This window comes from Nothoprocta perdicaria, unplaced genomic scaffold (genome assembly GCF_003342845.1).
Source record: "Nothoprocta perdicaria isolate Ctin4 unplaced genomic scaffold, notPer1 scaffold_61, whole genome shotgun sequence".
In the NCBI taxonomy this organism is placed as follows: Eukaryota; Metazoa; Chordata; class Aves; order Tinamiformes; family Tinamidae; genus Nothoprocta; species Nothoprocta perdicaria.
Window position 1 is genome coordinate 2214030 of NW_020455877.1, and position 25675 is coordinate 2239704.

Consider the following 25675-nt stretch of genomic DNA (forward strand, 5'->3'; position numbering starts at 1 on the left):
ATTACCACCTTCTGCTCTTTAGAGGAGCAGCTACTGCCTCAGAACATATGCCTGTCAAATTCTCACTGTATGCTGTTGGTGAATAATAGTTCTCACTCTGACACACTCCAATAAATGTCAGAAGGGCCTGAAAGGTTAAAGCATTGTGTTTTTCTCTGAAAAACATATAAGACCTCTTGAAAAGCACAACTTGAAAAGGTATGAATAGTTCTAGAAAGCAAAACTGCATACATACAAATAACAGATGACCAATAAGTGTTTATAGGTGTTATTTTATTGTTCACTCTGTGCCACAGAGTGAACTCTGTGCCACTCTGTGCCTCTGTAGCACAGACAATTTCTTCATTATTTTTGTAATTATTTCCCTGGAAATAAAAGTCCTTATAAGCCTATAGCTTTAGATTAGCCTCACTGGCAATTTGTAGAATGGCAATAGCATCAGATCCATAAAGAGCTCAATTGTTTTGTGATCATTCAACATGAAACAAAAAGAAATCTTGAGTAATTACTTTAATGGAATTGTGTAATTAATATCACACACTTCTGAATAAAATCAAAATAAAAAATAAAAAATAAAAAAATAAAAAATAAAAAATAAAAAATAAAAAATAAAAACAAACACAAAAGCAAAAGCTTCTAATTCTTGCATTTCTTTTTCTTATCTGAATAATCTCACACAAACTAAACCTTTTTAAAATACTTACTATAAAAAAGTATTTTAAAAGATTCCTGGTTGAAGCTTATATAAGCCAGAGTCCAAAATAAGTTTTACTGCTGTCTTCTATGACTTAAGTTTTCACTCCAGAATGTATATGGTCTGACAGAGCTTCCTCTGTTATCATTATGCACAAATCACATATTGTCTTACTTTCAAAAGTACTTAAATATATGCCTAACCTTAAGTATGTAAGTATTCTACATGGGTTTTCTGAATCTAAGTTTTCCTTGTCTCTGTGACAGTGTTAATAAGATTTTTTTCTATCCAACACCTGGATATGACTTGAAGCAAAATTGCAATCTCTATATGGAAAGCAACTCTGAAGCATAAATTATTACTGCAAGGTGCCTAAGGAATCCATCTTGGTGTTTTATAATAGTGGTCATTTCATAGCAAAGAAGCCGTGTCTGAGGGCAGTTATTATGTGCATTTTTATCAGGTTTGCCTGACATGACTTAAGAATGAGTCACCCTTGATCCAAATGTGGGTTCAAGTTTTTCACTCCGTTGCCAGAATATGCTCTAAATCCCCTCACAGTTGAATTCCCCGAAACAATAAATTGAAAAGTGAGATGCCCAAAGTCAGAAAGCTCAGTGGCTGTGTTATCACTGTATTTTGTACTACCAGAAAGCACCATCTTCCTCTTGGAAGACAGAGTTCTTGAATCTTTTCTGAAAGATAGCTACCTCTGTCCTTCTTCCAAAAGTGGAACAGAGATCATTTGTTCCTCCTAAAAAGACAGCTGTAGATGCTAATAATTCAGTGGTTAGAGCACTTGTACTCACTTGCCTGAGAGTTGTATCATAAATTACCATTCCTACAGCTGTGTCTATGACCCTCCCCACCACTCATTAAGTTTTCCAAGTGAGTGTGCAAGAGAGCAGTCTTCACCTCAGCCCTTGAAATAGAAAGTTTCTGAAAGAAAATTGTGCCAGATTCTGTGAACTCACTAAGAAGCTACAAGTGCAAGCCTGACTGTCTCATCCAGTGACTGGAACACCCTCTCAGGAGTTGGAAAACCTAATCCTATCTCTACCATTATGATTTGCATATTCATTTCACTTTAAACAATCTCTGAAAGAGGTTCTAGCACAGGTCTAGGTCTGTCTTGTTCAATTAATCTTTGATTTTTTCCGTGATATATAATGAAGGAGTGGAGAATTGTTCTTCCTTTCTCTTCACAGGTTGCTCAGTATTAGGGCATTTCTCTGAAGTTGAGAGTTATGGATTTGCTCCCATCAAAATGGTGGCAGGATTTGAGTATGGAAGATACACACATAAAAATATCTGATAAAACTACAGCTCATTCTCAACCTGGCTGTCAAATCCACTTATATACTTTCTCCCACTAGTGTATCTTATTCCAAAAGTGCTTACCACCTCTGTGTACTCAATTCCATAAACAACTTCTACAAATCTTCTCTCTCTCATAATGATGTAATATTTCACAGAAAAAAATAGTTGTTCAATGTGTTGAAACTTCTCCAGCTGAAAACAAGATTATTCTTTTTATCCTTTCTTTCTCTAGTTTGAATTCAGTCATTGTTGGCCTATGTGTCCCTACCTCCTGAGTTTAGTCTGGGAGTATTGCTTTTCTTCTCCTTCTTCTTTTCTTCCAAGATCAGTGGCAAAGTAAAGAAAGGCAAAGGTTTCATATTTAGCCCAAAAAAATAAATCCACATCCCCCACTATCCTTGCCCCTTTATGGAGAGATCTACTTCATAGTCCTGTCTTCCAGGTTCTAGGTTGCAAGCATCCACAGATGGCTGTGCTGAGCGATTGCACAGCTGCAAATGTGCCGCCAGAGCCCTGAGCTTCGAGAACAGTAACTGGATTGAATTCCTCAAGAGACAAGAAGTAGCTTGTGACTTTTGATTTTAGCTACAAGCAAGAATCTGAGAATCTGAGCTCTGGTTGTGGAGATGAATGAACTTCACAACCTAGAGTTAAAAAAAAAAAAAAAAAAAAGATTTTTTTTAGTGAAAGTGAGAAAGATTCATGGGTATATCAGACGCATGACTTGAGTTTTCCAAAGTGTTTATGTCTGTTTCCTTTTTAAGATCTCAGCCTTGGTTAAATGTAGATTCTTTTATTTGTTTAAAAAATTGATAGTTATATTGTTTGTTAACCCAAGGGAACTCAACTGATGTAAGTCTGACTATTATTTGATTTACTCAGCAACAGAACTTTTTCTATACTTACAAAGTGTTATTATTGTAAAGATTGTAAAAATGATATGCTGAGCCATTATGAGACTATATGTCTCATGATACATTTGTCAGTGAGAATATAATAGTGAGATTTCTTAATTGCTTTTTAAAAAACAAATATCACATTTATTATTCCTATTTCTTTTTAAGTGAAACTATTCAAATGATAATTAAGCCTCAACAAGCTACCACAAGTATAGAAATTAAAATGTTAACACAACTCCATGATGTACACTGTCATTCATTCACTGAAGAATGTGGATAAAATCAGTTATAAAAGGTCACTCTGTGACATTGCAGGACTGAAACTGACATTCATTTTGAAATCCAAAATGAATTCAAAATAACTTTGTAAAGGAATTTACAAAAGTCATATCAGAAGGACAAGCTGATGATAGATATTTTCTCAGTTCTGTTTTTTTTTTTTTATAACTTCTGTTGTCAAAGTGTTTTGGGAGTGCTTCATCTCCGAGACAACACAATTTCTGGATTTTGACTAGTTTCAACTACATTTTAAGTCTGTAGCCTTGCTTAAAACAGAATCACATCTCTTAAGAAGCGTCTGCAATTTCCCTCTGTTATTTATGACCTTGCTTTTCATATTTTAGATGAGCAATTTTTTTTAGCTTTATATCTTAGAAGACTAAAAAGGTCATTATTTATCCCTTATGGTGAATAAAGAGAAAGCCTCAGAGCTACATAAGACCTCCAAATGGACAGAAAGAGCCTGGGTGGGCACAGTCTCCTGAAATATCTGTGAATGAATGAAAGAGAGCTCAAGAAATGGAACAGATAAATGAAAGCTTGGCTTTCTGTCACTTTTGGTTTTTTAAATGCCATTAATTTCTATGTTAAAATACACTGTTATAATCGCTCTTTGCTGTGAATGAGCAAGATGATGTCTGTTAAATGTGTCTAATAGCATGAAGGTACCTACTGTAATAGCAGTTTATAGTAGTGTGAACTGAGGACTCATGGAAACAGAAGGAAAAACAAACAAACACTTCTCTCTCAGTAGTCTTTCATTTTGGTATTCTTTCATCTTTAGAGGTAACAGAAGGGCTGGGCCCAGGCCTGCTGCAGAAGGTTTCAGAGCATGGTATAGTCCTTGTGGGCTAGGGATTTCCAATGTCTTGGATAAATGCATGTTTTTTTCTTCACAACTACTTGGCCTCACTGGAGGAAATGTAGCTTGTTACTCTACTATTTGGAGATTGTGGGGACTTGACTTTCAGTCCAGGGGTAACTGAAATTAATTGGGTTTATGGCTAAGTTATTCCTGGGGAAAGAAAAAAACCCATTTACTATCAACATATATACTTCATCAGTCATTTTAGTCAGAATCCAACAGCTTCCCTGTATAATGGGCTGAATGTGGCCTACAGCATGGTTTGACAAAGTATAGCAGAACCCTCAACTTGTCTTCATGCACAGCAAACTATAGAGCATTTTCATTTCGAAGTAATTCCTAGAAATTCTTAAAATTACTAATGATAATTTTAATGGCAATGAATCCAAAAGCAAAAAGATAATCATGCAGCAAACCATACAAAATCAGAATTATGCAGCAAGTCTATACCTCTATATTTTTTGAGTGAAGATTTTTTCCTGATTGGAAAAATGACTTGAATCTAGTGAGCAAATACATCTTTAGTTGCTTCTCTGTCAACTCAGTAAAGCCTGGGCAGAATAGCCTCAGCTATTTCAGGGGAGATGACCTTCTCATCCTAAGGTTTATTTTTTTCTGCAACTGCTGATGCAAGAAAATTGTTGGGAGCTGCTGTTATTCAGTTACCCTTAAGGCTAGTTAGTAATTATTAAAGACAATTACAAGATATGTTAAATTATTATGTGATGTTATTTGAACAGGTTAAAACTCATTAGAAACCACATAAAAAATTCTTTTATGAATGCCATGAAACAGTCCAGTACTTCACTTCTGTGTCATAGGCAAATTTCTCTGATGTTACAAGCACACATTTGCAGCACAGTGCTAGTACACAACCAGGACTGAGTGGATGAAATATACATTCAAAATCACTAGATTTAGGTTCTAATTTCTTTTACCATTGTTAAAGCGTAGTTTGGGGAACACTTTCTTTGCAGTAGCGATGGCCTAAATCTCTTTTACTTCTATGCCCTCCCTCAAATCCTGCTTGTTCTCACTGTCACGTGGCTCCCAGAGCTGTGCCAGCTGCACAGATTCTTGCATAATCTGTGCCCCTGGCCTGAGTGTCTGTGTGTCATCTTAGAGAAATCATTTACTCACTCCAAACAACAGCTCAGAGCCTGAAGAGAGTCCAGGGAAACTTTTGCCATTACATCTATTTGCAAATTACTTCCAATGCTGGTCTTAGCAGCTGACTATTGAGTGCTTAGCTGAGCTGACCTTACACAACGGCTCAATAAACCATTCTGTTGAGTTAGATGTTGATGACTTTTCTCACATTTTAAAGTTTTATTTTGTACAGATTTCACAGCTGTTTTCTTCCATTTTGCATGAAATAAACCTTGCACAAATAAATAAACTTATTCTGTGAAACAGCATGCTTAAGCGCAATTCTATGTCAAAAGACTCAAAAGAAATTACTAGGTTTAAACAATAAAACTGATATCTCTTTTTCCAAAATATTGGAATAAATAAATAAATAAATAACCAATCATGCCATGAACTTGAAAAAGAACTTGAAACCACAGAATCAGAAAAGAAAATATTAACACACTCTTGATTTGAGAAGCATTTGGCTGGACAGATATGCCATCTTTGAGGCAGATTTTGCTTTTGACAGCACACTCAAGTGTACCCACCCAGTTTACAGCCCACCATAAGCTATGCAATCCTTGAACCTGAGAATACAGGAATTAGTAGGTTCTAATTCTAAAAGTTTAGTGGAATTACAGATCCTAGATGTTTCAGTTATGCCTTCAGTGTTTTCTTTGGCTCCACCATGGACCAGAGTACGAAGAAATAAAGGCAGGCTGGTGGTTCCTAAATGTTCACTGGTAGAACTGAGCTGCAGCGTGTAGTTTCCTTCAAGGAACAGAAGAATGCAATGGGAGGCACTGAGATCATTTTCTGGCTTGCTATTTCTCTGGCTGTGGAGAAGAATTCTGCTTAAGAATTAAGGGAAAAAAAAAAAAGAAAAAGAAAGGTTGATAATATCAAAGCCTCTCTGATTTGAACCAAATTCGACTGTATGAATGGACTCCTAATGTGGTTAGCCAATATCTAAAAGAGAACGTTGAGAATGTTTCTGAATTTTTAAGTGTTTACATATCCAGAAGGAGTTCTTATGGCTCAGGAGCTGTAAAACTTTATAAACTTAATTAGCTGTGGTGATTTTAAAAAACTATGTTTTGGACAACTTTTCTAGCCTTTGAGGTGAGTTTAGCAGATAATATTCATCATTTCTATTAAACATAAAATCAGAAGCCTGACGAACTATGAACAAGCAAGGATTCAGATGTAACCCTGGAACTCCTTCTTGATTGCCCTTATTGGATGTTAAATTTCATAATTAGACTAAGAGATTATAGATCATTTGTTGTGGCAACTCTTTTATGAATTACGGACTATGAATATTATTGAAAATCGTGATTGTTTTGGGGTTAAATTCAGTAAGAAACCAATATGGATTCAGCACAGTACAGGTCAGTTAGTTAAACTTGTAAATGATATAAAGTCCTAGAATCCCCTATCCATATATCCATAAAGCTATCAATAATTTGAAGGTTTTAGAAGTACTTCATGCTTCTAAACATGCATAGATCTTCTAGATGCATGACAAAAAATACTGGAGATTAAAACCTGGTAATATAAATTAGTCTAAAATCTACTTTACTATATTATCATATAACTTTAGGTATTTTACAATAAATTTGTTTTCTTTATTTTCATAATATATATTTTATATATCTTTATACCTATATTTTCATTTTGCTTTTTTTCTGCCAAATGTAAATAAAAATGTTTGCAGACGTTTCCTCTAACAAAGAAGTAGTGAAAATGCAGTTGGTAGAAATACCTTGGCAAATTAAACAGAGATACTATCCAAATTTGTGTCTTTTTAGACTGGATTTACTACTGATGGCATAATCTTTGCACAAATCTCTGGATGAAACTGTCTGGCCCTTGTCTGGATTTAACTGGTTTCAACAAAAGATCAGAACACCTTTCTCACTGATAGAAGCACTGATGGTTGCTAATAGGAGCAGACATAACCTGCTCATGGCTGGATTTGAAGCAGCTTCACTTGAATTTTATAAATGAGGTTTACTGTGATCCTACCATGTGACTTTAGCCCTTAGAGAACCTGCCTCAAACATTATTCACTACTAACAGTGGCATTAGTATTTATTGTAGCAGTACCTGGTGACTCCCAACAAAGAACACTAAACAAAGACACAGAGTTACAGAAGAAGTGGTTTAGCCAAAGGGCATTTAAAACAGAGAACTCGGACAAATGAATAAAACAGGAAGCATTCTTGTTCCCTTTTATAGGGAAGGGGATGGCTGGAGATTAAAAAAATCGCCTACAATGACACAGAGAAGGAAAATGAAACAGGGAATCTGAATCTCAATCACAAGTACGCTTTCTAAAGCTGATTTCAACACTTTATTTCTACATCAAGATCCAACTAATGTCTTTTTTTTTTGTCTTAAATCTCTCATTTTTTTCTATTTGCATTTCTGGTAGTCCTCACAATAGCTCATCATATCTATATACACCTAACTCAGTATATTGCAAGGTATGTCTTGTAGAAAACACAGTCTGAAGCATTTCACATAAATCAATATTCATCTGTTGATATGAAGACACCAAAGGAAAAATATTTTCAACCCTTCTCCAGAAAGCAGTGAAAGGGGTCAAGGCTTGAAATCTGTGTTTAGGTTCTATTCTCACTTGTACTGTTACTCATCTTGTGGAACACCACTTCAAGTGGTTGATGTATATCTACATGAAATTGGAGTGGAGAAAAGAAAAACAAGGCCTTTTTTTTTCCTAAAATTTTTCTCATGGACTTTTATAGCTATATCATATATATATAATTATATATATATATACACTTATGACACTTATGAAGGGCAATTATGAGAATTATAGCACTGTTTAAAAGATATATACTTACAATTTTTAAAATAAATTTAACTTTGAGAAGGAAGAAAAAATAGAAACCAATCCATACAGAGGAATGTTTCAGTGTTTTCTTTCCCTTTATGTTTGCAGAGTCTTCCCAATATTCTAAAAATATTGACTATTTTTCATTTGTATCTTCTGCTTTTTCAAAACATAATAAGCCTGTGTAGAGGAAATTTCACCAGCTGTAAGAGATTACTAAGAGATTTATGATATTTAATAGCAAAATGACACAGCACTTTGGAAAGAGCTGATCAGTGACTCTGCTACTTGCTTTGAAAAAATTGGACCGTCTGTTACTTTTCATTTTCTCTAAAACATAACTACTTTCTTATAATGTAATGTACAAGGAAAGTGACCTGGAAATTGGTACTGCATCAGAAATAATGCAGGTGAAGTTACTGTATGTTAAGCCATCCAATAATTCAGTGCAGAATCTTGGTTCTCTTGGTTCCCACTGCAAGAGGCAGTGGGAATTGCTTTATTTATATTCTACAAGAATATTTTTCCCAAACCATAACGAAATTTGCATTTATTTTCTACAGTGGAGAAGGTACAAGCTTCTTCAACCAGTCATTCGGGACATCATTATATTCTTCATCTGATATTCAACAAAAAAGGGAAAGGTGGGAATTCACTCATGTTTCCGCACTTACCATCGGCATCATAAATATCTAGTACTAGAAGTCTGCTCCTTGGAAGCTGTCGTGCTGTTTGCCTCCCCAGAGAATCCCCTCATGTTCCCCATACTCTTCATGTTCTCAGGGCACCTTCTGGAATTGAATTTGGGTAGAATTATATGTTCTGCAAGATAATCACAAGGCAGTGTTTCAAGATGAAGTGACACGCATTGCCACAGATCTCTCTCAAAGTTTCCATTTTCACTCATTGTATTTGGACTTTGAGTTCATAGGTAATAGAGATCTGATAAGTGTAGCAGTAATGAGTTGGATTATGCCTGCAAAACTTTCAAATGTTCTTGGGGCCCCTAACAGTAAAATAAATTTAAAACAACTGGAGCCAGACCAAATCCCCAAAGCTGCAGCATTGCCAACTGTAGCTGAACAAAATGACCACAAGATATGGGATCAGTCTTTACAAGCTTTTTAAAAAAATACAGCCTATAACTCTTCACTTTCCTTTTTCAAACCTGCATGTCTCATTTTTAAAGCTTTTCAGATGAGGGCTACAAGTGAACTTTAATGAAGCTAAATGTTTAAGAAACAAGTATGAGAACACTTTTGATAAAAACACTTTTGATAAAAGCAACACTCTTAAGACTATTAAAAGTCTTAACTAAAATAAAGTCATGGTATAAAATGTGTTTACATAAAAAATAACATTCACTGTGAAGTAATTCTACAGTTACTTTCCATTAGTTTAAAGTTTTGAAAGTGCCAATTCAAGTAAAAACATATTTATTTATTTTATTTTACATAAAAGTATTTCCAAAGATAATTTAATGGTACTCCACTTCCAATAATTTACAGTAGAATTATCTATGTGTTTCCTTTAAAGGTCTTGGAACGCTATATTCAGCCAATCTGGAATGGAACATTGATCCGTTTTATGTGAAAGCTCTTCAGATAAGACAATACTAAAGAAATATGATTTACTTTCAAAACAGTTTGAGCTGGGGAAAATTAAAATATTAAACATCTATCATTTTCTAGGGAAAATACATGATCGGAATCTAGCTGGTAAGCTTTGTTTTACAAAAAAATATTAAATATACAGATATTTCTAATCACCTTATTGTCACAAGGAATAAATTCCGTAAAATCTGTGATCAAAGCAGTATGCAGGACTGTCTGCCTGTGTATTTAGCGTAATTGAGGCTTAAGAACGGTCTTTAAAGAAAGAAAGGTCACTTTTCATTTCGTAATATCATTAGATCACTGAGATCATATGTTAATGTCATTACATCCGTTCAAGCAAATAGAAAACTATTTGTTGTACTCTTTTTGGAATGCTAAATATTTTTTTGTAAGAATAGGTAACAGTAGCTTGGCTAGTGATTACTCAAATAGCTATCAACTCTGAATCACTCTAAAAAAGCTGTTCTTTTTAACACCTTATTTTTTCATTTACATTTCTGTGCTAGATGTTCTTTTTTTGTTGATGGATGACTATGATTATGACTACTATTATTCTTCTATTAAAAGTGCTTTCCATTTTTCATTGCAACAAACTTTTCATCCTCAACAAATTATCTCTATGATATGGTCTGTTCTTTTGAGCTTGGATCTTCAAATTATTGGGGGTTGTACCTGAAATTATACCTTCTGTTCCTGCCCAAACTGAATATTTAAAATACGTGTTCCCCATTACTTTTGTAGTAGAGTAACTTTATTGGTACCCAAAGGGTTATGTTAGGTTCCTATTTCGAGTTTAGAAATGACATTCATTGAAGAACTGACGTTGATTGCTTGGATAAGTATTGAACACGAATTACAAATATCCTGTTGGAACCATAGATTCTACTTGCTCAGGAGCTGAGCAGTACATTGAAATAGGTAGAAATGAAAGGACTGTAATTTCTATTCTTTTTAGAGTATAAAATAAAGAAAATACAGTTGGTATCCATACCACTATTTTTCTATGACTGCCTAGTCATGTAGGCACATAGTGCATTCGTCTATATCTTGCCCTAAAATCTGGTAGCTTTACTTCAGCCTCTTTCACTTCAATTTAGAGTGATTCTTCACTTTAAAATGTCTGCTTCATTGGAATTGAGTTTTAACACAATCAAAGGTACAGTGAACTGTTTCTTGCGACAGAATCCTTCAAAGCACACTTCCCTGAACAGCCTATTTCCTGAAAATGCAGTGTCCAAGATCCACATGGCTCTCACTTTCTGACTTCTGATCTTTTAAAGTGTTCATTGTATGTAAGGTATGTCCATTCTGTGAATCTTTTGTTTATTTTGCTGTCTTGTATAATCCTTTAGCTCTCTGTGTCCTCTAGTGTCTATCTATCAACATTGCACAAATAAAGAGATTAAATTAATACTTGCTTCTGTTGCTGATGTGAAAGCACACAGAAGTTTCTATAATTATTTAACTTGTTATCCTATAGATTTTATTCCATATTTGTTCTTGTTTTTTACTATTATATTAATAATGCTAGTTTTAGGATTTTTTTCTAAAGCACTGCCAGCAATTGCAGCTGCATCTTCACACAGACATACATCTACTATCTATTTTTCTGTGCTTGCTGGAAATTATACCAGCACATATGAACATATTACCGCAAATGTCAATGATAACACTTGGCAGGAACTTTTATTACCTAGTGAGGCATATTTTCCTCTCACTTCTGCATGCCAAGCTGTCACCAAGGTCCATAGCAGCAGCTTCTACTAATCCCAAACATATATAGGATATATGGCACAGACCATAGTGCCATATAGGATATAGGCACATATATAGGATATAGGCACAGACCATAATAACTTGTCACAGAATTTGGACTTTAACCTACTGAAGAAAGATAATATGCATTTTCTGTTTCTAAGGATCCATTTGAAGCTATGTTGTAGTATGGTTCTACAATTGCATGCTTAGTTTCCATGTTTGATACAGAATGCATGGAAAGAAATGAAAAATGGTTGTCATGTCCTACTCTGACCTATTCAATTCGACAAGTCTACTTGCTCCTGAAAAATGTAGCTTCCACTCCTTCTAGATTTTTGGGATATTTATAGACAATGTTTCTTGCATTGAAACTGAGTCATCAGTATATTTTAAAATTATAGATATGGACTGAAATTCAGATCGTTGATCTTAATATTCTATAGTAATGTTAGAATCTTAATTCTAATCTTCCAATTAAAAATCACTGAAAAGCTAGTACTTACTATTTAATATCCCCAGATTGTATACTTTAGTAACTAGATTAAAGCCTTGGCTGTGTGAGTGGAATGAGAGCCTTGGACGCTGTGTTCCTGAGATTTTTTTTTACAGCAGAACAAAAGAGACAACTTTGGAATTCAGATTCTGTTCCAAGCACAACCTTCACATATGAACTGATAGATTTTTTGTTTGTTTGAAGTATTCTAAATGAGAAATTCAACCTGTGACAGACTCTTGGCACAAACTTACTTTACGTATAGGCATCAGAAAATAGATTACTAAAATGGGAAGTTTTAGACAAACAATAATGGAGATTGTACTGCACCTGTAGTACAATGCCTTCAATCAGTTTGCCTTGAGATACTTCAGGTCACTTCACTACTCATAGTAAAACAAATGCTTTTGGGGTGTCTGATTTACTTCACCTAAACCAGTTAAGCCACTTGACTACATAAGTAAGAACTGTTCAGCAAGAATGAAAGCTGTCTAGGATGACACTTTTTGGAATAGAATTTATAAGAGCAATATAAGACTCAGGGATTTTTTTAGAGATTGTACAAAGAGAAGGAACAGGAAAAAAGATAAAGACTTGAAGTGTCAGCGAGATTGGTAAATGTATTTAATTCTCCATTGGACCTGGTAGAAAGGTTTCCTTCTCTCAGAGTATACAGTACTTGTTCTCTGAACAAGTTGCTCTGGAGACACTAGAAAAACAATATTCATTCTAACAGTAAGATTTATAAATGAGCTAGTTGATGGTAAAGTATTTAATATTTTAATGTACATTACTTTATAGCACATAAATGTTGATATTCTAGTGATTACAATAAGTATGATCCAATTCCAAAGTTCTAGTGGAAATACTTCTGCCAACTGTCCAACAACCAGCAGGTATCGATCAAATCACTCAGCACTGTGGGAATGCTCAGAAGACTTCAAGATTCTTTTTGGCCAACTATTATTATATATTATATATATAATATATATATAAAATATATATATTTATAATTTATATATATAAATATTATATATATAATATATATAAAATATATAATATATATATACTGTAATATATATAATATATAATATAATGTGTATATTATATATAATGCATAATGTATATATATTATATATATATTATATATATATTATTATATTCCAGATTATTGCCAATGGTTATTATATTGCTTATTTTAAGGATTTACAAATCATTATAGAGCTTAAAATACCTATAACTAAATCTTTTCTCTCCTTTTAAGTGATATTTTAATAACAGTCTGTGACAATAGCTACCAATGCCAAATTGACAAGCAAAGAGAATGCCATAAATCCTTCTATTATTTACTGTCCTGTCTTGTCAAAAGAGAACCCTTTACCTTTTTTTTCCTCATTAGACAGTCCTATTATTCCGGTACTGGAGGGTTTTTACAAAAGAATATTTATCTCATTTTCTAATATCAAAACGTAGTAGCTGATGATAATACAGTGCAAACTACTCCTCCTATACTAAGGGTAGTAAGGGTAGATTTATCCTGACATGAACTATTCCCTGACAACACATCTTTTATTTTAATGCCGTGCTCACTCCTCTTATCCAGTGAGGTACGTGAAGATAATCTGGGAAAGGATAACACAGACAAAGACATCAACGACATCTTATAAATAAATGACTAGTAATTACAGCTGCAGAGATACTGCATACTTCTCACATGCTGTTTCTTTTCTTTATCATCACTATATTGCCACAGAATTGATTTTTTGAGTGCCAGGATGCTTACTACCTTGCAAATCAGTAAACATCCCTGTGTTCCTGATTAAGAGATATCTCCTACTTCTGTTATCTTGAAGTATCTTTTATTTATAACTTTCTGTGTGATTGATATCTATGAAGTAAAGACCAAGTTTTCAGGAAGGCCAAAGGCAAAGCAATGAACATTATGTATATTTCAGTAGCTGAAAGGAAGTCTTGGTGAAAAATTTGTTCTGTTTATTTTTTTTCCCCAAAGTTCACAAAAGTTGCATTCTTTCAGATAAGTTCTTATTACTCACCACATGGTATGTCGAATTCCCTGAGTATCACAAAATCATTTCTTCAGACTAGATTTTGGGCATGAACATGGGATCTCAGTACTTTTTTTTTTTATTATTTTTATTCTTTTCCCACTGGGTGATGTTGTATCTTCCACAGCATTCCATCTACAATAGAAGTCCTGTAACTTGTAACACCAAAGCCTATAAAAACTGACACACAGAGGAATCCTCATTCCACCCAGTGTTAGCCATTTACTTTAGTTGATTAAATTGGTTAGACCATTCTAGCAAGAGGTTTCTGCAGCCAATGATTTACTGGTGTATGTGCAATTTGCAATGATATAGATTGGACAGCATGGGCTTAAGAAGGGTATGACCTTAAATATATTTAAAAAAAAAAATTCTTTCAGACCCTCTGAGACAGTTCGAAAGCACATGTAAGTATAAAAAATCATTGTAAACTCAGACTAAAGCAAAATGTTTTAACTATCAACTTTAGCCTTCACAAACACTGTCATTTATAAAGTTAACACTCACTGTGAAGTTCATTACAAAGCAGAAAAATGCTAGGTAATACAATAATTTTTAAAAATAAATAAAAACATAGCCAACCTGATTTAAGAACCTAAATAAGGATCAGATTTCGAAAAGCATTTAGTTATTCCTTTGTTGCTTCTAACATTATATTTGCAAAAGCTCAATTTTTAACAAGAGATTTTTGGAAAGACTTGCTATTCCAAGCTGTGTTTTAGCAGGAAGAGTTTGCTTGTGAAAAATGTGTTTTTTTCACATTTCTCATGAAATGTAGAAAGACCTTAAGGACAAAGCAAGTACTATGCCCATTCAAATGCATTGTAAAGCAGTCCTTCCCAAGAATCTATTTCAATACCAGTAATATAAAGCCAAGCCATCAAACAGCTTGGAGGATGGAATTCTTATTGTACCAGCAGTTCTTCATTCTGCAATTCCATTCATTCTTCAATTCCAGCAGTTCTTCATTCTGATTCGGAATGCAACTTTGGAAATGTTTCATTTTTCTAAGACAAAAAGTCTAACATATTTTGATCTATAGACTGCTAAACACTTTTTTAATATATTCTGAAAATCTAAATTTTGAAAAATTAGATAACCTAACATAGATCTGTCACTTTTCTGAAGGCAAAGCACTAAAACTCCATTTAATAAAATATTTAACCATTACCTTATATTTTACCCAAAGCATATGAAAAAAATAGTTCTTATCTAATACCAGTAATGATCTCAGGCCTTTTATTTTTCTCATGACAAATAGTCATGATAATATAGAGAACTGAAAGCAGGTAACACGAGACTTGAGGATGTCAGGCAGGCAAACTGCATGTCAAACTTTATGTCATTTTATCCAGCTTATATACCAAAAACAAAATACCCAAAGCACTCTGAGATCTGCTACAATTTTAAAAGTCTCCTCCCTGTATTCTGTGCCTGCCTAGGACAGGCAGTTTCACTGAATGCTGCTGCCACAGCAGTTCAATGAAGCTCTGGTAACACTAGCAAACCCTCTAGTCACACTATTGACATAATGGGGTCACCATTAATCACCAGAAAAATCATGAACACAATAAAAAAGACCTCATTTTCAAAGAACAAATTTTAAATATACATTACAAATGCATTCATAACCTTATGTTTTTATAATCTTATGTCTAGACATACATGTTTTGTAAGCAATGTGGAATAATAAACTGTCTGCAGTGTTTATCAAGAACTACATAACTCACCTTCCACAAAGAGCCATAGTAACAGAACCACAACTTGTCTATAGCAGTATATTAAACCATGTTAAACTGTAAAGCCGCAGTGTTTTTAACTACGAACGGATGATCCAGAATAAATTTGAAGAGTGGGTAGGGGGACACTGGTCAAAAAATTGCTAACAACTTTCAAAATAATTGATCCCATACAAATTCTACTGAGGATTTATGAAAAGTAAAACAAATTGCATGTTGCCATGCCAAAGACGTGATTCTGAAGGCCAATTAAATGCATGCACTAAAGTATTGATCTGCAAGCTCACTTGAAGCTAGAAGAGCAGTTTCTGCGGAAGGTTCACTGCAGTACCTATCTAATATTATTCTTGTTTTCAGCTGCAGAAAACTTCAGTGACCAGAACTGTATCTACTCCTACGCAGATGGAAAAAATTTTAAATCAAATGGCTCATCTCATCCATAGCACTGTAAAAGCAAGCAGTCTGTCCACTCACACCAAATATTAGCATCACATCCTAAAGTATTAGTTCTTTACTAATGGTTTTGTTTATCAAAGTAGGTTTTCACTAGTGGGCACATTTTCTGGTTAATCTCTTTTTTTTTTTCCCTTACATTGTGCTGCACTGCATTCAGAATGTTCCACATAGGTTCCTTCTCAGTCAGCGCTTTATTCCCATATTCAGAAATAACTTAATCAATTCTGTTGTTCCATTGATTATGGACCTGTCCATAAATATTTATAACATTTAATACACATATATTGATAAGAGCTAGATAGATAGTCAATAGCCCTTAATCTTTTATTGATATCCAGCTTTCTCCAAGGGGCACTTTCAAACAGCATCACTGTAATCTATTTGCTAAGTGTGATGTGGTTTCACTACAAAACCAGAATACATGAAGCTTCTTCAACTCATTCCAGTGTCTATAGTTATCCTAACACTAAAATTCAAAAGGTTGCACTGTGAATGATGACATGTTATCATCATTTATTATGCTCCAGCATCACTTAATTAAGGTTGAAATTATAGTTGATATAAAATACATTTAACTTCAATCTTTCAACTATTTTTCTTAGTACAAATAGTTGATTCCAGAATGTATAATTCATCAGAGTTTAAATCTTTTAATGTTAAAGCACTATATAAAACTGGGATAACTCCATTAATTAACATTTAATTCAGAACTTTCAATACAGATTTACTGAAATGGAGGAAAACTAACCTATCTGCCTAAACAAGAGTAGGGTTTAGAGAATCTTATGAATGTTATGAGACCAGTATCACAGTCTCAAACTACAAATTTAGGAAATATGGAAAAGGGAAGAAGCAGGACTACTATGGATTCAACACAGATACTCAAACCGTCCTGTGAAGAGTGCTTAAGCAATTGTAGCTGCTATTTACAGTAAAACTAGTGACTACATAAAGATTCAAAGCATACGGTAATAGCTATGTACAGTACAGCACTAATTATTTTTGTGTCCTGTTAAAAGATAAAACATTTAATTCTTATAATAGAATTCTCCCGGGATCTAAAACATAGACTGAAATGACAAAATCAATTCATTAATATGCCTTGCATGTCATGATACCAATGACTGCTACTATCAATTGCCTCTTGGACTATAGCTATTACACAGTTGGTATAAGCAGAAACAGGTTAGCAGTAGCTACTGACTTTGCCATGTCTGCTGATATCCAGGAAGGAGAAACTTGCTGGGTCAACTTGAGGGAAAAAAAATAAATAAAAAATAAACAATAAATAAAAAATAAATAAAAAATAAAAGAGAGAGAGATGTTCTACTCAGCTCTGGTGAGTCCGCACCTGGAGTACTGTGTGCAGTTCTGGGCACCCCAGTACAAGAGGGACGTGGAGCTTCTCAAGAGGGTCCAGAGAAGAGCAACTAAGATGATTAAGGGAATGGAATATCTCTCGTACGAGGAGAGGCTGAGTGAGCTGGGCCTGTTTTCTCTGGGGAAGAGAAGGCTGAGAGGGAATCTGATTAATGTGTATAAGTTCAGGAAAGGAGAATGCAGGGAGGAAGGGGACAGGCTGTTTTCATTGGTGGCCAGCGATAGAACGAGGGGCAATGGCCATAAGCTGGAGCACGGGAAGTTTCGTCTCCAGGTGAGGAGCAACTTCTTTACTGTTAGGGTGACAGAGCAGTGGAACAGGCTGCCCAGGGAGGTTGTGGAGTCTCCTTCTCTGGAGCTCTTCAAAACCCACCTGGATGCCACCCTGTGCCACATGCTCTAGGTGTGCCTGCTTGAGCAGGAAGGTTGGACTAGATGATCTCTAGAGGTCCCTTACAACCTTGAATATTCTGTGTGATTCTGTGATTCTGTTCCTGACACTGTTGACTCCAGGTGCCTGAACTAGAAAAGTGTGTTAAAAGTGTGTTTTCTGGCATATGAACAAGAGAAAAAAAAAGAAAATATATATATAAATGTATTTGCATTCCTCAAACTAAGTTTACCATGTTCTCTACCATTCCCTAAGAAGTATGTTCTAACTTGGCAGAGGTTCAAACAAAAGGTGATACAGCATACAATGAAGGCTGACTACTGGATTTTTTTTTTTAATATATTGCAATACAGCATTTTGAAATTAACAAATCCATTAAACAAATCACATACCTCTTCTTTCTTCACAAATGTCAGCACTGATGCTGCCAAGTGGATGCCAAACACCAGGAGCTGAAAACTCATAAACTGAAAAAATGTATACAAGTAATGTATAAACATAATATTAAACAACAGAACAACAACAAAAAAAAAAAAAAAAAAAANAAACTCTAGAAATATTATCCTTCCTTTGTGACTGTTATGCAGCAAAAGAAAGAAATATTTTCTCCTAGAAGCCCTGAGAAAGTATCAAATTAAAATTTCAGGATTTAAGGAGAGAACCAATAAGAAAAGAACAAAAAGTTAAGCATCACTGAAAAAAAAACATTCTCTGATATATCAAGAGGAACTTAAAATGCTCATGCATTCATGTATAAAAGAAACCCAAAAGTTCATAGACTATGCTCATTTTCACTAAGACCAGATTTTCTCCCATTTCAGACAACTCCATAGAAGCAGGAAACAAGAAACTTCTTTTTCACCATCTAATAAAAAAAGGAGGTAAACATTAAGGAATAGGAGTCCTGATAATAACACCCAGACTCCTCTCACTGCTGTACCTATTTGTATTTGTAGTGTAACAAATGACTTGGTAGAACAGCTCTCTGTTCCTGCATCCTTATAGTCTAAAAGAGATATAGTACTAAAAAAAAGGGACAATAAAAGACAAGGAATTAAAAATGTAATCAAAGTGATCATATGAATATATGGTTACAGATACAGTATATAACATAGCAATTATATATTTGCATACATAATTAGTGCATAATTTTAAAGAAAGAAAAGCATTCTTCTCTTAAAAAGCAAGTATCATATGTAAACATGAAGTACAGTGGCAATATCTCTCCCTATTTGGCTAAAATTCTGCTATGTAATCTCCTCTCTTTCTATATTAGTGCCATATTGCTGCAGCTTGTGCTTTCAAATAGATATTTTAGGCCAGATTTTCCTTTACTTCTTCAGCATATACTAACTCCTCATACTTTCAGTTCAAACATGAACTTTTGCAACTCTAAACATACTGGTTAAAACTTTTGTTTCACCAAACTGTAATAGTTTTGGAATAGTCATTGGAAACAATCATGCCATGACATGGAAGGCTCTTCAATTTTTTCAAATCTCACTGCAGGCAAGATCTTATTAAAATATCTTTCTATCAGTAGATTTCTTAAGCACTGTGTGTGAAAATCACAAGGTCTCATATACACAAAATTCCCTGTCATTCTTTTAGAAATTTGGAATTTGATTTGCACTTACTGTAACAAGCAGACATTTGATTTCCTTAACACTTCCAAGGAATCCCATGGCTGATGTAAAGGTTATAAGAGATCCAGTTCCAAGGAACATAAAAGAAATATATGCTACTAGCTGATTGTCACTTGAAGAAACTGCAATACAATGTATTCATACTGACACTTTTTATTTGAGACTTCCACAGAAGTTACACCATAAAAACAATTAAATTTTTATTTTGCTATTACTCAATATATGAAAATAATAAATTGACAAGAAGACATTCTTATTATTTAAGCTATCAACAGTCAGAGAAAGAAAAAGATATGTTTTCATAAATTCAGTTGCGTTTAACAACATATCAGATGTGAGCAAAAAAAAATTTAACTGAACAGTCTGAATGACTCAAAGAGAACAACTAAAATTTCATAGATATTCTTTGTTCAACAAAAATTACTAGCATGTGTACACCTCCTTCATGGACACAGATAGAGTTTTCATTAAATCCAGGCTTGGATTCAACCCAATTCTCCTTCCTTATGACTGGTCATTTTCCCCTTTCCACTTTAAGCACTGCTGCAGAGATATGGAAAGTACTTGGGCTCTTTACCACTTCTGTCTCAAGTGTTTTGTCCCAGAATTACATGCTGACTGGGAGAACCGATGCTCCTTGGCACTGTTGCAGGCAATTCTTTAAGAGTGTATGTCTGTTATTAATAATGACCCATAACTTATTTGTCCATAAAAGAATTTCTTAAACACACAGGGAAAAGTGTGTCTAAATGAAGAGGCTGAAGCCCTGGGTGTTGTCCATTCCACTCAAATACTTGCTTTAATGAAATATAATCATGCTATAGTTCAAACACATTCTGATAAATTATGTAAAGAAAAAATAGACTTGTTTTACTTTCCAGTGATTCATCAGTAAGCCACATAAAGTGAATCATAAATATATAAATTGTAGATATGATATATTTTTCCCTTTTCTGATAATCATACTGTATAATAACGGAAAACACATTCAATAAGAAAAAATCTATGCATTTCAATCCAATACTGCCACCTGGTGAAACAAAATTCTTTAGCTATTTCAGTTTTATTGGTATATGATGCAGTCATACAACTATATTTGTATATATATATGTTTATACTCACATAGCATACTGAATAAATTGTTTCTGTCAAATAAAAGCCAAAAGCCAAATTGCAATAGCACAAGACCCAGAACCTGGAAATAACAAGGATTATTTTTTAAATTTAAATAGTCGAAAAATATTTCATATTAAGCTGCCAAACAAACAAATAAAAAATTTGGATTTTTACCAAGAAAATTCCATTGAAGATGTTTAGAAAGTATTTCTGTATCAATATTTATCTCTTATTTTCATTCTTCTGCTTTTCTCTCTCAAATCACAACTGAAAACAGAATCATATATTGATTAACATGAACCAATTACTGCAGGGCTTATTTATTTCAGATAAGAGGTACATTTTTACATATTTAAGCATCACCTGACAAATGGAGGAAAAAATTGTGGCATCAACAGAAACATCAATATGCACTGCTAATTTGGCCTTTAAAATGTATTCACTCTGTTTCAATTCCCAATTTATTTTTTTTGCTAGACTAAGTTAACATGGACTATTTAATTCACTAATTAAAAAAATAGTAAACAGAAAGACCAAATCACATAGCTATTCACTATTCCCCTCATTTTACATGCAAAAATTGCATTAGATCTTTTTTTTTCCCCCCTGCTGTTTGCAATGAAGTATGTTGTTGAGCAGCTGATCTGCTGCAGACTCTCTAATTCTTTTCAGATTAATTACTGAACAGAGTTTTCCAAATCCATTGAATTTGGTAGGTGAAATTCCCAATCTCAAATTAAAACAGCCTGTACTTCCAGCCATTGAGGGGAACCCGATATGCCAAAATGGAACAGATAACTGACTGGTTTTCATTTTTATGCCTCTTCATGTAAAAAAATAATATGTGGGAGAAGGGGAGAGAGGAAGAGAAGGTATTTCAATCTACCTCTAGGATAATTTTTGTCTTTTATCTTTTGTCTCCTTTTATCCTATTTTGCCAGGCAGATAAACTAGGGGATTACTGAGATAAGAGCTAGCGAGGACACAGAGGTACATCAGCCTTGTGTCAGTTCAACCTTACCTCAAAATAAGGAATCCAGTCTGACGCACAGATAACTAGCCCCAAAATATTTCTGTTTTAAATATCTTTCTGTTTCCAGCTACACTTTCGATTTACTTTTCAAATTATTTAAGCAGTTACTTTTACACCCCCTCGTTTGAAAAACCTTGAATTTTGGCAACTGCAGAAGAATTACAGCCTTCATGTATTTTCAAACCTGTGCTTCCTGGACACCTCTATAAATAAAATAAAATAAAATAAAATAAAATAAAATAAAATAAAATAAAATAAAATAAAATAAAATAAAATGCAACCCCGCCCCCGCGGAGCGCAAACCGGCAGCTCCTCACTAGTTTGGCTCCCGCCGCTCGCCTTCGGCGCCGCTTGTTTCCCGTTGCCGTAGTTACCGTCCCGTGCAGCCAGGCCGTGGGGAAGCGCTCGCTGCCCCCGCGAAGCGCCTGGCGCGGGGAGCGCCGCGGGATTTCGAGGCGGAGAGGCACGTGGGCTCTCCGGAGGCGGCAGCGGCGGGAGCAGCGCAGCTGAACGGGAAGTGAGTAGCCCCCCTAGGGCAGATTGGGGAGCTCCGTGAGGGGCGAGTACTCTGGGGAGGCAGACGGACTACAGCTCCCAGGATGCCGAGGGGTAGCGCCGTGCGAGGAGGCCCGTCTGTGTCCCGCGGTGCATGCTGGGATATGTAGTCCCACTGCACCGAGGTGGTGCTCGGTGTTTAGCGGGAGCTGCCTGGTGTCTGAGTCCTTCTGATGCAACTGCTTCGGGAAATTTAGTGTTGAAAGTTATATGTGTGTATGTGTGTATATGTAGATATATACATTTATATGTATATATACACACAGGGTATATTCTCTGTGTATGTTTATTTGTGTGTCTTTGTGTGCATATATATATCTTATTTCTTTTTCAGTTCTCAGCAGGTATTAAACTCCCATGTCAGGCATGCAGTGTAGCACTTGTTACCATGCACAAGGAAGAGGGAGCAGGTGGAGGTTTTTCACAGTTTGGTTATACCCAGTACATAAAACTCATAGAACTGACGGTATCATAGGGGTTTTCTTACCACAAACTACCCTTTGTCTTACCTTTCTTTCTTTATTTATTTTTTTCCTTCTTGTACATTTCTGTTACAAAATGAAGTGTTGTTCAGAACAAACCTCTGTTCTTTTTCTTGTTTTAGGTCTACGGTTGAATAAATGTAGGTTGGAGTACTCTTAACACTGAGGGCGCTCTTTGACTTATGCAGTGCTAAAAGTTAGTGTTTTCTTTGTGTATCACTGAAAGCAATGGAAAATGGAGAACAGACTGTCAGAAGATGTTGAAAGAATTGAAAAAGAAATAGAAATCGAATTGAGCAGTATCAGTGTTTCTGCCTTTGAAGCAGATGATCCTGGCACAGATGTGTCAGAAGAAGCTTTGAGCGACAGTGACACAGTAAGTGTTTGGTGGGCTAAAACTTCCATTACCTGCTGTTGAAAGCGGTATAGGCGTTGGAAAGCCTGTCTGATGAACCTCCTTTATCCTGATGTATCTAACCAGAGGATTCATTCTGAGAAATAATATAATTAGTGCTGTATAACCTCTGGTGGTGGCAATACAATAAAATAGATGAGCATCAGCATTCTGCTCAAGTGAGAAGATCAGACTGTGCTCCACCATTATTTATTTTACTTTTACTTAAAAGGTTTTATAGAATCCTTTGAAACTGGAAGATTTTTCAAGTTAATCAGCTAGATTAAAATTTAGATGAAAAAAACAATGCATCTTTGGTTTAAATATTGCAGAAGATTCTCTGAAGTCTGTTCAATTTGGGGTGAGTCTTTTTGTGTTACTGCAATTTTTCAGACTCGTGTCTTATAGACTGCTTTGTAGGGTGTCTGAACAGTTGATTTACCAAATCCCTGATTTTGGTAAAAGATGGTTTTCTGAGTAGAAAGTATCTGTGTGGTAGAATAAGTTGATAGATCAGTTTTTTAAATTTTTGTAATAATGAATTTAAAAATATTTTTTCTAAAAGAGCTGTAGCACTCTGTGACTCTGTGCAACATATGTGTAGATTTTTATTGGTTAATTTTTATCTTAGCCCTCTCCATAATTTCTCATTCCAAGGAAATTATGAAGGAAAAACATTAAATTAAACATGTTTCTGAAGACAGTATATATTAAAATGTATTCTTTTTAGTTAGAATGTTACTAAGACTTATTAATTGCTTAGTAGATGGTGAAACAATAATAAAAGTAAAATGAGAAGCATGTGAGATTTGGAAAAATTCTTAGTAGCAATAGCTACTAAAATCTGCATTCTTAAGTGGAAAATCAAATGGGCATTTACTTTTGCATGTTAAGATTTTACCTCTAGTTGGGGCTTCAGATTAAAATGTAGAATTTATGTTAAATGATGTATTTCTAGATTTCAGATGACTTGCCAGAATCAATTTTGCCCTACTTAAACTTTATAAAGAACAGAAATCAAGACGCTGAAAAGCTTATACTGCAAGATTTAGAAGATGAAGAAATTACAAGTAAGTGGGGATCACAGTTAAAATATGTGTGCATCTCATATTACCACTACAACTAGCAACATTCAGGCAAAAACAGTGTAAACTTCTAAGCACAGCAAACCAGCTGTTGCATCACTTTAAACTCATTTCCCAGAACAGTTACATCTCCTTTTTTTTGTTGTTGTTGGTTTTTTTGTCTTTTTTGTCCTTTTTTTATTTTTTCCTTTTTTCTTTTTTTTTTTCTTTTTCCTTTTCCTTTTCTTTTTTTCAGCGTTGCATAATTAAGTGTAACTACATATCTTCTGGAGAGAGATGATCTTTTATAAACATTCTATACAGAATTGCTTATCCTGTAAAATATTTACTTTATGAATGATTTCCTAAGTTAATGATTTTAAACTTGTGGATAATGATTTACAACCAGTTCAAAGGAGTTGACTTTTATTGTTTCAAAATCCCATTTTTGCTTAGGAGGAATCCATAATATCGTTATTGTTACTACAGAGCCTTGTTATCTTGAATTACCAGTATAGCACTCTTAAAGAGAAATAGTTACTAGTGTAGAGTAGAATTCTGGTACTGAAGAGAGATATTTCTGTGGCCTAAACTGTTTGTTTTCTTTCTTCTTCAGGTAATGTTTATGAAATAGTTTCTAGCCATGCTTCAGATTACTTGGCAGAACTAGCTTTGGAATATAATGAAGATCCTGAAGAATTTAAAAAAAGGGTATTCAGTATTTAAACAGTACATACAGTGAACCACATTCTTTAAAGTAATCTATATTACACTTACTTGGCATCTTTGAGTGCCGTATAGATGTGTTTTGTCCATTTCATATTATTCACAGAGTATTAAGATGAGTTTGCATACACCTTACATGTAGAAATGCAACATCATTTGTAATACACTGTGCCTGTAAGTTTTAATATTTGGAATAAATGTCCCTATCATTAGTTTGAAGCTTGAGCACAAAAATCAACAAAATTATCAAAATTAAGCAACCCGTTATTGTTTTTTATTGATAGAATATTACCTCAATAGTTTTATAATCCTTTTAAGTTTCTTTAATCTTACTCATTTTGTTAAGATGCATAGCATGTTAATCAGATTCCTACAATATTCCATTATTTTATAGAAAGTATTAATTTCAAAATGTCTGTAATTCTCAAAGAATCAAACATTGTGGACCTTGCTTCCATATCTTAAGTGATTTTGAGTGAATACCTTCCTAAAGTTCTTAGAAAAACACAGACCTGTGTTGAATTTAATTAATTTTAATTTGTGATCTTGTTTTTTACTAGTTACCATTTTTGCGAACACAGGCTTTTATTCTCAAGAGACCACTGTTTAGGACAGTACAATAATTTTCTCTGATTTCATTCATAGAACAAATAAGTTAATCTGCAGTATGTGATAACCAGATAATGAATGAGCAGAAGATAGAGATTAATTC

The 25675-nt window shown here is 34.3% G+C and overlaps 2 protein-coding genes across 2 annotated transcripts in view; one reads left to right on the top strand and one right to left on the bottom strand.

Moving 5' to 3' along the window:
- Positions 1-5741: 5741 nt before the first annotated feature.
- On the bottom strand, positions 5742-20925 carry TSPAN19 (tetraspanin 19; the record flags this gene model as incomplete). Its single annotated transcript, XM_026049731.1, is given in 8 exon segments — positions 5742-6042; positions 13970-14061; positions 14063-14116; positions 16313-16423; positions 18340-18414; positions 19585-19715; positions 20716-20788; positions 20884-20925. Coding segments are annotated over 8 exon segments (879 nt in total), but the record flags the coding sequence as incomplete, so codon positions are not given.
- A 1976-nt stretch (positions 20926-22901) lies between these two features.
- The window catches only part of LRRIQ1 (leucine rich repeats and IQ motif containing 1), a 99058-nt gene continuing 96284 nt past the window's right edge, over positions 22902-25675 (top strand). Inside the window, exons 1-4 of the mRNA XM_026049753.1 lie at positions 22902-22919; positions 23006-23155; positions 24132-24243; positions 24854-24948. Of these exons, the coding sequence (XP_025905538.1) occupies positions 23015-23155; positions 24132-24243; positions 24854-24948 (348 nt within the window). The 5' untranslated portion in view covers positions 22902-22919; positions 23006-23014. The remainder of the gene's footprint in view (positions 22920-23005; positions 23156-24131; positions 24244-24853; positions 24949-25675) is intronic.